This window comes from Mycteria americana, chromosome 5 (genome assembly GCF_035582795.1).
Source record: "Mycteria americana isolate JAX WOST 10 ecotype Jacksonville Zoo and Gardens chromosome 5, USCA_MyAme_1.0, whole genome shotgun sequence".
Classification (NCBI taxonomy): domain Eukaryota; kingdom Metazoa; phylum Chordata; class Aves; order Ciconiiformes; family Ciconiidae; genus Mycteria; species Mycteria americana.
The window spans coordinates 1,593,933-1,608,131 of record NC_134369.1 but is presented as its reverse complement, the minus strand read 5'-3'; the positions used below and the strand labels follow the sequence as shown (position 1 = coordinate 1,608,131).

Here is a 14,199-nt window from a genome sequence, read left to right as displayed (position 1 = left end):
GCTTATTTTAAAGCATAAAATTTATTCACTTTATTCACTTAGACGAGCTACACGTTCTTCCAGAAATTGTATCGTTCATTAAACACAAAAGGTGTGTCCAATTCAATGTTAAAAAACCTTTGCCTCCTGTTTTCTTTAGAGCATCTTCCACCTCAGCCATGCGATGACGTAGAGAAGAGTCGTAACTCAGTCCAGTGTGGTTCAGCGATGGCCACACAAAGCACGGACCTCTGACTGATCGTCCAACAAGGAAAATAGTAATAGATCTAAAGAAAACCCTTCCCAAGAAGATGTGGGTTGGGACACGCTTCCGGCAACGTGCTAACCTATGTGTGCCCGCAACAAAGCCGTTAGCACGGCTCCAGGTCCCCAGAGCCAACAGCATGGCTGTGTGCTTTCTGATGGTTCTTCTCGACATGGGTCAGCAATTGCATCTGAGGTCACAGCTGGACCTTGACCGGGATGGTCACATTCCACTTCTTATTTTCACATTCCAGGTCGCCTACATTGCCTAAACGTACCCCGCTTGTCAGGATCGCCTCTGGCGGCATCCTGCAAACCTTCTCAGCCCCTCCTTGTGCGGACAACTGCTGTCTCCCGCCTTCAGCCTTTACGAAGGGGACCTCGCCGATGCCCGTCTCGGCGCAGCCTGCGTAAGAGCAGATCTAATAGCGCTCCTACAAAAATTCAGAGCGTCTGGGCCACGTTGCAGCTCTCCATACATCGCTGACTTCTTGAACAGATCCTCAGCTCTTCCAGCTCGTTTGGGAAAAATGATTACCAAGCAGGCAATGGAAATACTGGTAATTGTTTACCTCCAATTTAAGCACCGTTTTTGTGGGCAATATTTAACACAATTTAGACACAAAACATGGTGGTACTATTTCAGTTTTGCTAGGAAAGCGTTGGCAATTATTTTGATTAATTATCGAAGGCTCACGCCACGCTTAAAATAAACGGAAGTCGTTTGAAGAGAACGATTCGTTATGCTAGTTCTCCATACCCTGTACTTGCTGCGTGATCTCCTTGTCTGTAAGCAGACCAGTGATGACCGATAACGCGTATTCCTTCATCACCTCCGAAGTACCCAAGAGCTGCAAACGCCTTTTCAAAGCCTGGATAGATGGGGCACCAGCTTTCGCGCCCACAGCCTCCTCAGGGCCCCCTTCACCTCCTTGTTCCTCAAGCTGTAGATGAAGGGGTCGAGGGTGGGGGTCAGGACGACGTAACACGCCGAAAACAGCTTTGCCTGATCCTGCGAGCGCGCCTTGCCAGGCTGGACGTAGGCGAGCGTCCCCGGCACGTAGAAGATGGTGATGGCAGCCAGGTGGGAGGCGCGGGTGGAGAAAGCTTTAAGCCTCCTCCTGGCTGAAGGGATCTGCAGGATGGGGCGGAGGATGCAGGTGTAGGATACCGGGATCATCAGGGCAGAGCCCACAATGCTAAGCCCAGCACTGGAAAGCTGCAAGATCTCGTTTGCGCGGGCGTCGGGGCAGGAGAGCTGCAGGAGGGCGGGCAGCTCGCAGAAGAAGTGGTTGATGCTCCTGACCCGGCAGAAGGACAACCTCCCCACCAGGACGGTGTGCGCCAGGGAGGTGAGGAAGCCCGTGGCGTACACCAGCACCCTCATGCCGTAGCAACGCGCCCGGGACATGGTGATGGCATAAAGCAGCGGCTTGCACACGGCCGCGTAGCGGTCGTAAGCCGTCACCCCCAGGAGGAAGCACTCACAGATAGTCAGAGCCAGGAAAAAATACACCTGGGCAAAGCAACCCAGAAAAGAGATGTGACCTCTCCCCAGCAGGAAGGTCTCCAGCGCCTTCGGGATCATAGCGGAGGAGAGACAAAAATCCATGAAAGATAAATGGGTCAGGAAGAAATACATGGGGGTGTGGAGCTGGGGGTCGGCGTTGACTAGGAGGATCATCATCGGGTTCCCCAGCACCATTAAAACATACAGGGATAAGAAAATGGTGAATGTGGTGGTTTGTAGCTCTGGGGCATCAGAGAAGCCCAAGAGGATGAAGCCGGACAAAACAGTGAGGTTTTCTCCAGCCGTCATTGCTACAAGTTAGACGAGTTTGCATAGAAATAAAATGAATCCGTGAAATAAATCCCTAGGAGAGAGAGAAATACCGTGGAAACATTGGAGTTTAATCTGTAAAGTAAATGCAATAGAAAATGGTGCATTTTTTTAGAAAAATACAAGGCAGCTGTGTTCCTGCCTTTAAGCCAAGCTTCGAAGTCAAACGTGTGAAGGAGCTAATTACGCAGTTGGATTTTAAAAGAGAATACTGCTGCCCTGATTTATATACACTGTACTAATGATACGCTAAGAAATAGAAAAATGTTTATTCAAGTGTAAAAACAAGAAGTCAAATAGACACATTCCAAAATGTGGAAAACGGAGAAAATTCAGATTCTCACCACTGATTTCTGGAAAATTTGAGGATTTTTTTCTTTCCTTTTTTTTCCCCAGACTGGATCAGTGCTTTTCTGTGGCCTCATTAATTCCGGTGCAGCCTTTTCATCACGAAAGCAAGCCGTGCACTTGAAATCATTTGGGTGTTGGGGTTTTTTTTAATTTCTAAATTTACCTGCTTTTGAAGAAACCCCCCTGCGTGTGCTGGGCGGGGGGTGGAGCAGTGGTATTGTCTCCAGCACAGCCTTGCCGTGATTGCAGTGAGCTTTCTATGACCAACTCAAATATCCACCTAACAGCGTTAAAACATATTACATATAAACCAAACTTTCAAAGCTTCAGCTTGGATGTTCCCATCTCCCCTCTTCAGCCCCTCTGCAGATGAATTATCTGATGGCAGATCCATCTACAGACGTCTACATCTCAGCTGAAACGTCCCTGGAGCGGTCGTAGATGGGGTCAGGAGCGTGGGTTTTTTTGAAGCAAACCTCCTAACCCCTGCTCGGGCACTTGGGTTCACGCCGTGGATGCTCTCGGAGAGCAGGGATGGGCTTTAGATGCAGCTGCACCGGTACATCCCAGCCACCAAACAGCATCCGCTCGCCCAGAAGAGGCTGCATTGAAAAAAGACAGAAGGCTGAAGGGAGTGCAGGAGGGTGGTTGAGTCCCAGTGCCACTCGTTTGACTCTCTCGACCGCAGATCTTCTTGGTCAACGTTTCTTGGCAATGGAGACGTAGTTGTAGCTCCGTCCGGATGACTGGTACCCTCGAAGCGTGCATTTCTCTCTATTGACAACAATTTAATCGCTGGGATTACATTGGTTGCGTCCTAGAGGTGCACGTTTCCATCCCGTAGAGGCGACCTGTGGTGACCAGCTCGTACGTGACCTTCCAGCCCTGGAGAGGACAATCATATCTTCAACAGCTTCAAGGTTAAGAACATGTTAAATGTTTAAAAACATTTAAATATTCAATAAATTATTTCGAATAACAAAAGTATTTAAAATCTCGCCAAGTACAGACGGAGCTACTTGTGAGCACGAGCCCGTGCTGTGGGACTCCACAGAGCGGAAGCTTTTATTCTGAATTTTCTTCTCATCTCAACAGGAGTGTGGGAAGCTTCAGTCGTATGAACAAAACAGAAGCATTAATTAGGCTTTTTTTTTTTTTTTTTAGGTTTACCAACTGATCATTTGACTGCAGACTTTTTTTTTTTTAAATGACATAAATACTACTGTAGCATGAAATTTAAAAAAGCAATCTGCTCCTCATAACTTATTACGCCAAGTCCAGCTCCCGCAAAAAGGGACTGGGGGACATTTTTCATTTTTGATCAATACTAATGTGTTTTTTGCACTACGAAGTACACAAACAGCTAAAGAGGTAAACCAGGCGAGTCACGCTGGGAGCGGGGTTGTGAAACGTGTTACGGGTTAAGGGGTAACAGAGAGAGCAGCGAAGCGCCGGGCTGAGTCTTCTTGCACCACCCGCTCTTAAAAATGCTTTCAAGCTCGTAGGAGGCAGCACGACAAGGGTCCCCGGCTGGAAATGCCAAACCCTTTTTTACCTGCTTGCTTAAAAGGAAGGGTGCCGGTCGACGCGGTGCCTGCAGCTCCCTGAGAAGCCCATCCGACGGGTCGGAGCCGTGGTAGGAGGGGAGATGCTTGGGAGCAGGATCGCCCAGGCTGGCTGGCAGAGGGGTTTTATCTCGGATGAAGCGTTACCTCAGATGTTTGTGCAAGCTGCTCTCCCGCAGGACCCTCCTCCAGCTGATAATTATTTTGACCTGCTCGGCAAAAGCCCCTTTCGATCTCACCCCCCCCACCCCAAAACCTTTCTGGCTGCACCAACCCCTCCAACACCAGCTCTCCTGCAGAGCCCTCCCAGGCTGCCCGTGCCACCGCCTGGTCTGGCAGAAAGACAAGTCCAGGGCAGTTTGCTTTTTATTTATCCAACTATCGCAGACTTCTGCATTGAAAAAACAAAAAAAAAAGCCCTTTACTACCAACAAGGAGATCTGGTTGATGATCTGATGTTGCACTGAAGGATGCTGAAAACAAACCTAACGGAGCATCCGCTGTATGAATGGGTCGAGCGTGGCCACGGGGAGTCCTCTCCAGCAGATTTATTTATTTCCGTACACTTCACTGGTGTCCGCACAGCACACTCGGTGTATGCTCGCAAGCAGCTTTGAAGGTATAACAATTAACTCAGATTTACCAGTTTTATTCTGATGAACCCTGAGTGCCAATGTTTCCTGAAAGCTTCTGCTAGATGAGGAGACGTTATAAAACCCTGAGTACAAATCTTAAATGATAACTTTGCCCTGGACGTTTAGAAAACACAAAGGATGGGGCAGATGGAGAAGAATACCGAGCTATGAAAGCGTGGGGAAGCAAGATGGAGAAGTATATAGATGGCTTTAGATGTTTTTAACGCAGTTTTGTTTTTCTGCTGGAAGGCACCAGACTATTAGTCCTGGAGATGCACTGGAGGTGGGTAGAAAAGGATTTCCCTGGGCTTTTTAATCGCTTTCTTCCCCATTCAGTACTGGGCTAAAACCAAGGCTTGTGAAGTGGAAAAAGCAACATAATAGAGGGGAAAAAATAACCCTCCCTCAACCTTAGGACAAAAAAAAAGAGATTTCAAAGATTATTTAAAAAAAAAAAAACATGGAAGGCAAAATAATCCACTAAGGATACCTGCCTGGGTAGGATGTGTGTCTGCAGGGTGAATAACGGAGCTTGAAATCCCGGATCCAGACAGCTCGGTACTGCGCTTGCTCCACCTCCATCATAAGGCGACCCCAGACCGCCAGCACTTTGGCTGTTTGGGGCAAAGGAGGACCTAAAATCCTCCCTCCCGCCGGCGCTCTGGCCCTTTACACGCCGAGTTAAATTCACGGCAGAGCAGAGGCTCAAATATGACTTGTGCCCATTTACCATGAGTGCCTTGATGACCAACGCATCCTCACAGCGTCATTTCACGTGACCTCATGTCGTGGTCTAGGCCTAAAAATCCTGGAAAATTCAATTAACATCCTGCTAATACCAGGAATGTCACCAGAGGACATTCATTAATATAAAACATGAGATCAGATACTGGCTGGTTTGACGTTGGCAGGGCAAAGACACCACCTGCATTCTCCCTTCAGCTCGCTGAAGCCTGAAATGAAGTTGATTATTACTTTTTCATAATAGCTAAACAATAAATAATATTTATTTTAAGTCATATTTAAATAACATTGACTTTGGATAATAACTTTCTGCCCAATACATGGTCACTGTCAGGTCTCGGGCTACAGCCGGGGAAAGTCCCGTCCCTCCTAGCGCAGCACATAGCCTTGGTTCAAGGAGAAATGTGTTTTCCAGGTGTCCTGCTTCCAGGAGCAGTTAGTCCATTCTTGAAGGTGCCATATCTAACCCTCATTCTTGAAGGTGCCATATCTAACCCTCATTCTTGAAGGTGCCATATCTAACTCTCCTTACCGTGGAAGGGTAGACCTCTCCTTTCAGCTGACCAGGAACTGTGGATGGACAAGGAGGAGAAGACCCTACCTGTTGCTTTCCTCATGGCCTTCTTCATGTCCGTGTTTCTTAGGCTGTAGATGAGCGGGTTCAGCATGGGGACTGCAACGGAGTACAGCACAGAGACCACCTCGTCATGCTCCAAGGAGTGACTCAAGCCGGGGTGCAGGTACGTGAAGAGGGAGCTGCCGTAGTACAAAGCGATGGAGACCAAGTGAGAGGCACAAGTGGAGAAGGCTTTGTGCCAACCGGCCGCAGAGCGCATCCTCAAAACGGTGGAGAGGACCAACAAGTAGGAGACTAGAATGAAGACCGTGGTGCTTAGCACGTTGAACCCCACCACGGCAGAAACCATTGCCTCGTTGACACGGGTGTCGGAGCAGGAGAGGGCTAGCAGCGGTGGTCCATCACAGAAGAAATGATTGATCCTCTTGGACCGACAGAACGGGAGACGAAATATGGAAACTGTGTGTATGGTGGAGCTGATCACACCAGCTAAGTAGGCACCAGCCAACATCCCAACGCAAAGCCTCTGGGACATGACCACAGAGTAGAGTAGGGGGTTACAAATGGCCATGTAGCGATCGTAAGCCATGGCAGCCAGCACGTAGCACTCGGTGGTGGCACAAGTCGCAAAGGAGAAGAGCTGAGTGGCACACCTAACGAAGGAAATAACCTTCTTCTCCACGAAAACATTCATCAAGGTTTGAGGGATGATGGCGGAGGAGTAGCAGACATCCAGGAGAGACAAGTGGCTTAGGAAGAAGTACATGGGGGTGTGTAGGCACGAATCGATTCTGATTAATACAATTACTCCCAGATTTCCTATTAGAGTGACCACATAGGTGGCAAGGAATAAGACAAAGCATGTCACCTGCAGGTCTTCTCGGTTTGTGAAGCCCAGGAGAATGAACTCAGATGCAAATGTATAATTATCCTCAACCATATTGAATATATAAGCAGTTCAGCTGCTTTATGTCTTTCAAATGGAAATGCTTAATAGCGTCTGTCAATAATGTTAAGAATGTCGATTTTCATCTATCAAGCAGTTACACCACTTTAAGTCAACATAAGGTCTCGAAGGTTTTCTTGAAAAACTCAAGAAAAACTCAAGTTCCCGAGGCCGGGCTCCCCGTTCAGCCTTAGATAAGCGCGTACGACCACCAGCAACACACTTGGAAGTGGGTGGATATTTTAAGGCAAGGAAGGAGGGCAATACCATGCCCAAAGAAAGCATAAAGAAATTGCAGAGCTTTCTCGTAGGTTCTCTCAAGCCATTTACACACACCACTCCATGATTTTCACAATAACTGCTGGGAAAAATGAAATTATTTCTTATCTTTTGAGTGCTCCCAGTCCAGGAATGAATATCTGTTCCCTGTGTCCCAGGAAGACCTCTTCTAGGTGAAAGCACTGGAAAATGCGACTTTCCTTAGCGTAATTTCCCCTCGTGTAGGATGGTGCAGTAATAAGAGCCAGGATTTGTCTCACCTCACTTTGCTTTAGACGTGATGCCTAAGTTGGAGATAAAGGATCAATTCCGGCTTGCTCTCTCTGCTCACCCGAGAGAAATCAGCCGCTCCTAAAATCACAGTCTACAACAGACAGAATAAATAAACATTGATTTTTCCTGGATAACATTAATCATTGCTTGACAGAGTTACGCCGGAGAGCAAAGCAAGAGCGCGTGCTGCCTGGCGTCTGACAAGCAGATCCAAACTTAACCATCGTAATTATTTGATGACCCTGTGCTGAAGGGGTGAGGTTCACCTCCAGATCCAGACATCTCATGGCAGGTGTCCCGTGAGCCACCCGCCTGGTCTCCTGGTGTTATTAACGGGGATTCAGAGCTGCTTTTCACTGCCTACGTAGAGATGCCGGAGGCGAAGCAGCGTCTGAGCCATCCGCGCGGCGCCGGGAGACGCGTTACGAATAATGAAAATCGAGCTGTTTGGGTCTGGAGCTGGATCCTCCCCCGGAGGCAGCATCCGCCTGCCAAGATGCAGACGTCTACTGCCATAGGAGAATTGACCCGAATTTCACAATTAACTAAGGCTCACCCGCACTTTTTCTTACTTGATGAGCCAACTGCTTCGTGTGAAGCGATCCAAGGCGTAGCTATGAAACCCGGGAAGTTTCTAAGGCTGCAGCTCGTGCTGTGCATGATAGCTGCCCGCCAGGAATCACATCTCCCTGCAGCCTGAAGACACCGACTAGAATGGAGATAAATTAAATTAAAACCCCATACCTTGCTGCCTTGGATTAGATATTATTCATGCTGACAGCCAGCTGGTTGGTCCACGCTCTGCTGAACAACTGTCAGAAAACCCCCGAATATTTAACCTTGTCCTCCTGGGGAAAGGACCTTCCTTTGTGACACCTGCTTTCCTATCCAAATTTGGTAAGATCTTGCATCTCTTGGGCAAGCCAGCACAAGGCCTTTCCACAAGGTGCCCTAGGACTCACCAAGCAGCCCGTCGTTAGTGTTCTCCAAGATTCAGCTCATGAAGTTACGGATAGGAGAAAGACCGACCGCTGCCGAGCCGAGCCGAGCCTTGCAGCGCATCCTCCCGGTTAGACCTGGAGGTCTGCCGAGCCTGCTCTCGTGGTGGACGTTATCCTCAAAATCTCCATCTGGGAACAAGGGGAAGGTGCCAGATCCATAGAGCTAAAATACACTCTTTGGCTAGCTGCCGTTTTAAGAGTCTTACAGCCCAAACTCTCTAGTGAATGCAGAAAAGCCTCGTTGATAGTACGGTTTAAAACGTGAAGCAAGAGCACCCGGTGCTCACACCTCCAGCATCCCTCTGCCCTCTCACAGCGACCGTCTCTGCCGCCCCGAAGCCGAGCGGGGGGACAGTCTGCCACGAGTCCTGGGGACCCTGCGGATGCCGCGGGACGAAGCGGGATTTCTTCCGCTTTGCTCTCGGGTCCAATCGCAGCGTTTTTTCTGCTCACGGCTACTCCCGGCTCCAGCGGGAAAAGTACACCGTGTCTTCTCCCGTGCAACACCTACCCATGCTTCCAGAGCTTTGCTCTTCACAGTATTCCCAGACCCGGGCGTAAAACAGCTCAGGGAAATAACATCTTAACCTCCAGGGAGCTGTCAGACCAAGCGAGACGCAGCCCCTGCCAAGCCCAGAGGGGTCCCGAGACCCTCCACTGCCGGGTCAAGATATAGCCAACGGGTTTTTAAAATTAGTGACACCAGAAGGCGTTATCTGAACAACAGCAACTCAAAAATGTTGCCTTTAATAGTTTCATACATCCTAAAATAAAAAATCCCAAAAGATGGTTTATTGCAGTTGCCCTACTGCCTGTGCAATAGCTGTGTTCAAAAAACCTCTTATTTTTTTTTCCACCGAGTGGCTCTTCTTGGAAGCGTTCGACCCTCAGTGCAGATCGCGTGCAGTCAGAAATCCAGCATTTCCTTTTCTCAGTTTATGCTGATGTTCAGAATGAAAAAAAAAAAAAAAAAAAAAAAAAGTGCCTTAATTTTCATTTTTATCTATCTGCCTTTATTTTTCAATCAGAAACTCTTCCTATACTTTGCTCCCAAAGATGAGAGGTGGCTGCACCGACTGCAGTGCCTTCCAGGAGAGGACAAAAGTCACCTCTTCGTCTGCTCCAGCAAACACTAGCAGGGAACGACCCCGGCTTTATCCACCTGGCACCCAGCATTTCATAGCGAAGGGTGGGTTTCTTCCCCGTGAAGGTCACCAGGAGGAGGCCACCACGCAGACCCAGGAACCAGGTAGCCATATAGGCAAGCCCATGCCTTTAATGCAGCACCCGAGCGCGCTGAGGGCAGCTGCTCACCTGGGATTATTTAGGTAGCGATGGATGCGATTTGCATAAGTCAACAACAAAAAAAATTAAATCCTTCACCTACATGGGATGAAAGTTCAGATCTCTCTATGTATTTTCGTTCGCCTTTAGTGTAAAATCTAGGCTAGCCGTGTCAGGAGTAAAGATGTGCTGTAGGGACCCTTTCTGAGAACGATCTGTAGATCTATAGGAAACAATTGATGGAGGAGGTAATAATTTAAAATAGCAGGCATTGCCATTTCACCTTGGGTATGGTTAGCCCAGACTATTTAAGAGAAAAGTAATTCATAAAGCAGAGTGAATTTGATAATCTGGATTTCATACAACCTGAAGCCGCACCCAAGAATTGCATTAGGGAAAAAAAAAAAAAAAAACAAAAACAAACGCAGTTTAAAGCACCATTTCTAAATGCGAGGGGAACTTGGTCAGAAGCTCGTTCAAACATCCGACATTGCCCGTTCGTTTTTAACAGGCTCAGGAGCTCAGTCGATGCTGAGAAAAGGAACGACCTAAATGGGACCAGCCAACTGCTGGTCTTGTTTTATTTATAAGCTATTTCCCCGTTTCCTGAACAAGGACAAGCCACTCGGCTACCCGAGGCTTACTAGCACATAAAAATAGCTTTCATCTAAAATAAAAAGGAGCAGATATTTCCAACGACGTCCAATAGATGGTGAGGACGTATAAGAAATCCTGATCGATATTTTTCTGGCTACTGACTGAGCATTGCCCCCCTGCAGCACTCCCTTTCGAGAGCTGGAAGTCCGTTTTGGCCGCTTCGCATCTCTCGGGGCTGACGGCAGAGCACAAGGGTACATAGAAGGAACGAAAATAAGTTGCTCACGTATAAAGAGGCATGGATTTTACTCAGAAGTAGATGAAATGCAACTTTGGAGAAGGAAAGGGGCGTCTAAAGAACAGGTATGTTTGTACGCTGTCGTGCCTTGCCCGCAGCAGTAAGAGTCAGCTTCAGGCTGGTAACTTTAATATCAATAAATAATAATAATAATTAAAAAAAAAAAAAATGATGACGTTCTAGGTGCCAACCAGGGCCACATCACTGTTTGGGTTATTTTTCACCACGTTAGAGGGTATTTTTCCCACTGTTGGCAACACAGCTCACATCAAGTGACTGCAGGGGGAAAATCCTCACCCAGGACCCAGCCAAGCCTCCTCCCTCCCAGAGGATCAGCTCCATCTCCACGTCCCCTCCCAGAGGAGCTGTTCAGATGGGATTATATCAGGGACAGCTCTTACCTCGGAGGGACGAAATGCTAAAGAAATATAAAAGTTGTTTTTTTTGGGGGGGTGGAAATTGTGGTTACTGTGACATGGCATTTTCACAGCAACCACAAGTTTCTGCTCAGAACATGGTGAAAGGGGGGAGCTGCAATTTTGGGCAGGAGTTGCTTCTTGCATAAGAAATAAAGACTGAGGGGGTTATTTTATTACCCTCATTTTTTTTGCTTCAGGGTGGGGTGGTTTTTGGGGGGTTTTTTGGTTGGTTGGTTGGTTGGGTTTTTTTAATTCCTTTTCCCCACTGCCTCACGCCAAAGTGCAAATCTCTGGATGCGAACTCTACTGATAATATTATTGTCTTTGTTTTTAATAAACCGCTGTGGGCATAAATTAGAAAACTAATTAGAGCTATGTTGCAAGGCTTTGAAAGGCAGAAATTGTGGGGGAAAAAATGAAAGGAGAAAGGTTTATGGTTGCCTAAAAAGAAGCGACAAAGATCAAATTAACCCTGCAATATAACTCAGCAGCCTGGTCTCAAAGACAGACCTATTTAAGAATTTATATTTCATTCCCGTGGCTTATTCACCATACCCCATTACCCCCAACTGCATTAAAACTGCAAAGTTTATCCATTTAGCTCTTGTGTTTCCATCCTTCCTAGGAAGAGCTTTTCACAGGAGCTGCCTCCCAGACCCAGCCCATAAATCACCGAGACCCCAAGTGCCCGATGCCACCCATGAAATTATTGGGCATTTCTCTGGTATAGACATTTTCCTACTAAAACCAACAACGACATGGTCCATATCCCTTCATTTACTGCGCAGCTATTACAGCTAAACTGAGGCCAGGGAGTAACAAGAAAAATCAGTAACATAAGTGTGCTGGCATACACATTTAACACAAGAATATGTTGCGTTATATATAAATATATACCATAATACACACTTAATAGCGCATTTTAATATATATACACACACATATATGTATATACGTGTATAACTTGCCATTCATAGGACCAGAGACCTCCTAGATGTCTAGGAGGCCTCCTAGATGACCTTCTGATCAAAAATTATTCTACGTCCCGCTCAAAGCAGGGCTGACTTCACATCAGGTTGCTCGTGGCCTCATCCGGGCAACTTGTGAATATCTCCAGGGGTGGAGGCTCCACAGCCTCTGAGAGACGTCCTGATCAGGTTTTATTGAGGAGGGTTCAGAGCCTGACTGTGATTCTTTCTGCTGTTCTCCTCAGAGCGTCCTTCACCTCCTGGTTCCTCAGGCTGTAGATGAGGGGGTTCAGCATCGGGATGACCACCGTGTAGAAGACAGAGACCACTTTGTCAGTGTTCAGGGAGTAACTAGAGCTGGGACGTAAATACATGAAGATTGTCGTCCCATACAACATGGTCACTGCCGTCAGGTGGGACGCGCAGGTGGAGAAGGCTTTTTGCCTGCCTTCAGCTGAACGGATCCTCAGGATGGCAAAAGAGATGAAGATGTAGGAGACCAGGATGGCGGAGATGGTGCTGAGCTCAATGACGCCGGCCAAGGAGAAGAGGATCATCTCGTTGATGTAGGTGCTGGCACAGGACAGAGCCAGGAGGGGAGGAACGTCACAGAAGAAGTGGTTGATGACATTGGAGCTGCAGAAGGGCAGCCTAACGATGAAGGTCATTTGTATGATGGAGTTCAGGACACCCCCAATGTAGGACCCCACCACCAGCCACGCGCACAGCCTCCGAGTCATAACAGAGGAATAGAGCAGGGGGTTACAGATGGCCACGTACCGGTCGTACGCCATGACAGCCAGCAGGAAACACTCAGTTGTCACGAAGACGATGTAGAAGGCGGCTTGGCCCATGCATCCAATGAAGGAAATGGTCTTCCTCTCCGATAGGAAGTTCACCAAGGTCCTGGGGGCAATCACAGAGGAGAAGCAGATGTCAACAACGGAGAGGCTGCCAAGGAAGAAGTACATGGACGTGTGGAGTCGTGGGTCACCTCGGATGACTACGATTATCCCCACGTTGCCCAAAAGGGTGATGGCGTAGATGAGCAGGAACAACACAAAAAGGGCTGCCTTCATCTCTGCGTGGTCACTCAGGCCCTCGAGAACAAACTGGGCCACTGAGGTGTGGTTCTGCTCTGCCATTCAGGGCTTCTTGTCTACCGAGGAAGGAGAGAGCCTGAAAATAGAGGACAGCGGAAACCGTGCCTTTATTTATTTGAACTGAAGTGGGATAACTTGATAATGTACACCCTGTGCAGCCAGGGTGGCCGGACCATTCACTTGTAGGGAGGTAGAGCGGGATGGACTGCACTGTAGCCATCTGCGCTGAGCTTGTCCTCCTTTACAGTCCCAGGAAAGAGGAGGTCCCTTCTGAAGGGAGAGCATCCCAGCTTTCCCAAATACCCTTCCCACCTGCAGCGAGTCTCTCGCTTTCTCACTCTGGGCAGACCTTCGGGCAGGTTCATTTGCATCGCAAAATCCTATTTTGGTACCTCCAGTTTGATGAGGTCGCTGGATATAGCAGCAGATAGGCGTTCAGGTGACACAGACCAAATCATCAGCTCTGCCCTTGACCTCCTGTGATTAAGTTTTTCTCCACATTTGTTTCCCTTCATTTCCTCTCTCCCTCCTCATTTCAAACCGATCGTAAGGCACCCAGAACAAGACAGCTCTGATTTTGGCTGCAGCTTCTGGCTATAATTTTAATAGCTTGGAGTAAGAGTAAGAATACTGTAGCTTTCCTTTGTTGGTTTTGGAAAAGACACTGAGGTAAAGAAAAAAAAAAGTCTTTAATCTGTTGGGAAGAAGGGAAGGAGAGAGGAAGGGGGTGTTGCATGACCCTAAAACTCATTCAGGACATGAGGAGTTTAATGTGACAGTCTCAGAAACCTTGGGGAGATGAAGCCAGGGAGACCACGAGCAAAATTTGGGTCCGAAGCTGTTGTTTTGAACTGGGGTACGCACCAATCATTTCCTTGGTACACTTTAGAGAATATATATACAATTAAGAGACTAAACACCATAAAATCTATTTGATTTCCCCATACCATTCAGAGCAAAGGTACTAGCCCTGGCGTTAGGGTCCCCCGTACAAAGAGTTTATGTGGGTTTAACAAATGATGAAGCAGCCTTTCAGTAAGCGAGCCCGTTGTGTCACGGCTCCCCTCGCCACGCTG

General features: G+C 47.8%; 3 protein-coding genes across 3 annotated transcripts; all 3 read right to left on the bottom strand.

Moving 5' to 3' along the window:
- Positions 1-1,108: 1,108 nt before the first annotated feature.
- LOC142409728 (olfactory receptor 8I2-like) lies at positions 1,109-2,062 on the bottom strand. The gene has a single exon (XM_075501489.1). It carries the CDS (start codon positions 2,060-2,062, stop codon positions 1,109-1,111), a length of 954 nt encoding a protein of 317 aa, XP_075357604.1.
- Positions 2,063-3,235: 1,173 nt separating this feature from the next.
- Positions 3,236-6,895, bottom strand: LOC142409726 (olfactory receptor 8U3-like). The gene is made up of 4 exons (XM_075501487.1): positions 5,911-6,895; positions 5,125-5,248; positions 3,990-4,107; positions 3,236-3,319 (listed from the first exon to the last, which is right to left on the bottom strand). Exons 1-4 carry the CDS (start codon positions 6,893-6,895, stop codon positions 3,236-3,238), a joined length of 1,311 nt encoding a protein of 436 aa, XP_075357602.1.
- Positions 6,896-12,226: 5,331 nt separating this feature from the next.
- LOC142410030 (olfactory receptor 5J3-like) lies at positions 12,227-13,210 on the bottom strand. Its single transcript, XM_075501902.1, has one exon. It carries the CDS (start codon positions 13,163-13,165, stop codon positions 12,227-12,229), a length of 939 nt encoding a protein of 312 aa, XP_075358017.1. The 5' UTR covers positions 13,166-13,210.
- Between the last annotated feature and the right edge of the window lie 989 nt (positions 13,211-14,199).

Bases quoted from the DNA above. Each gene is read 5' to 3' on its own strand.
- LOC142409728 (XM_075501489.1), bottom strand. From the start codon at position 2,062: ATGACGGCTGGAGAAAACCTCACTGTTTTGTCCGGCTTCATCCTCTTG.
- LOC142409726 (XM_075501487.1), bottom strand. From the start codon at position 6,895: ATGGTTGAGGATAATTATACATTTGCATCTGAGTTCATTCTCCTGGGC. The intron at 5,249-5,910 runs GTAAGGAGAGTT...TGCCCCAAACAG, and splicing joins GAGAGGTCTACCCTTCCACG to CCAAAGTGCTGGCGGTCTGG. The intron at 4,108-5,124 runs GTATCCTTAGTG...TCTGCCAGCCAG, and splicing joins CACACATCCTACCCAGGCAG to CCTGGGCGATCCTGCTCCCA.
- LOC142410030 (XM_075501902.1), bottom strand. From the start codon at position 13,165: ATGGCAGAGCAGAACCACACCTCAGTGGCCCAGTTTGTTCTCGAGGGC.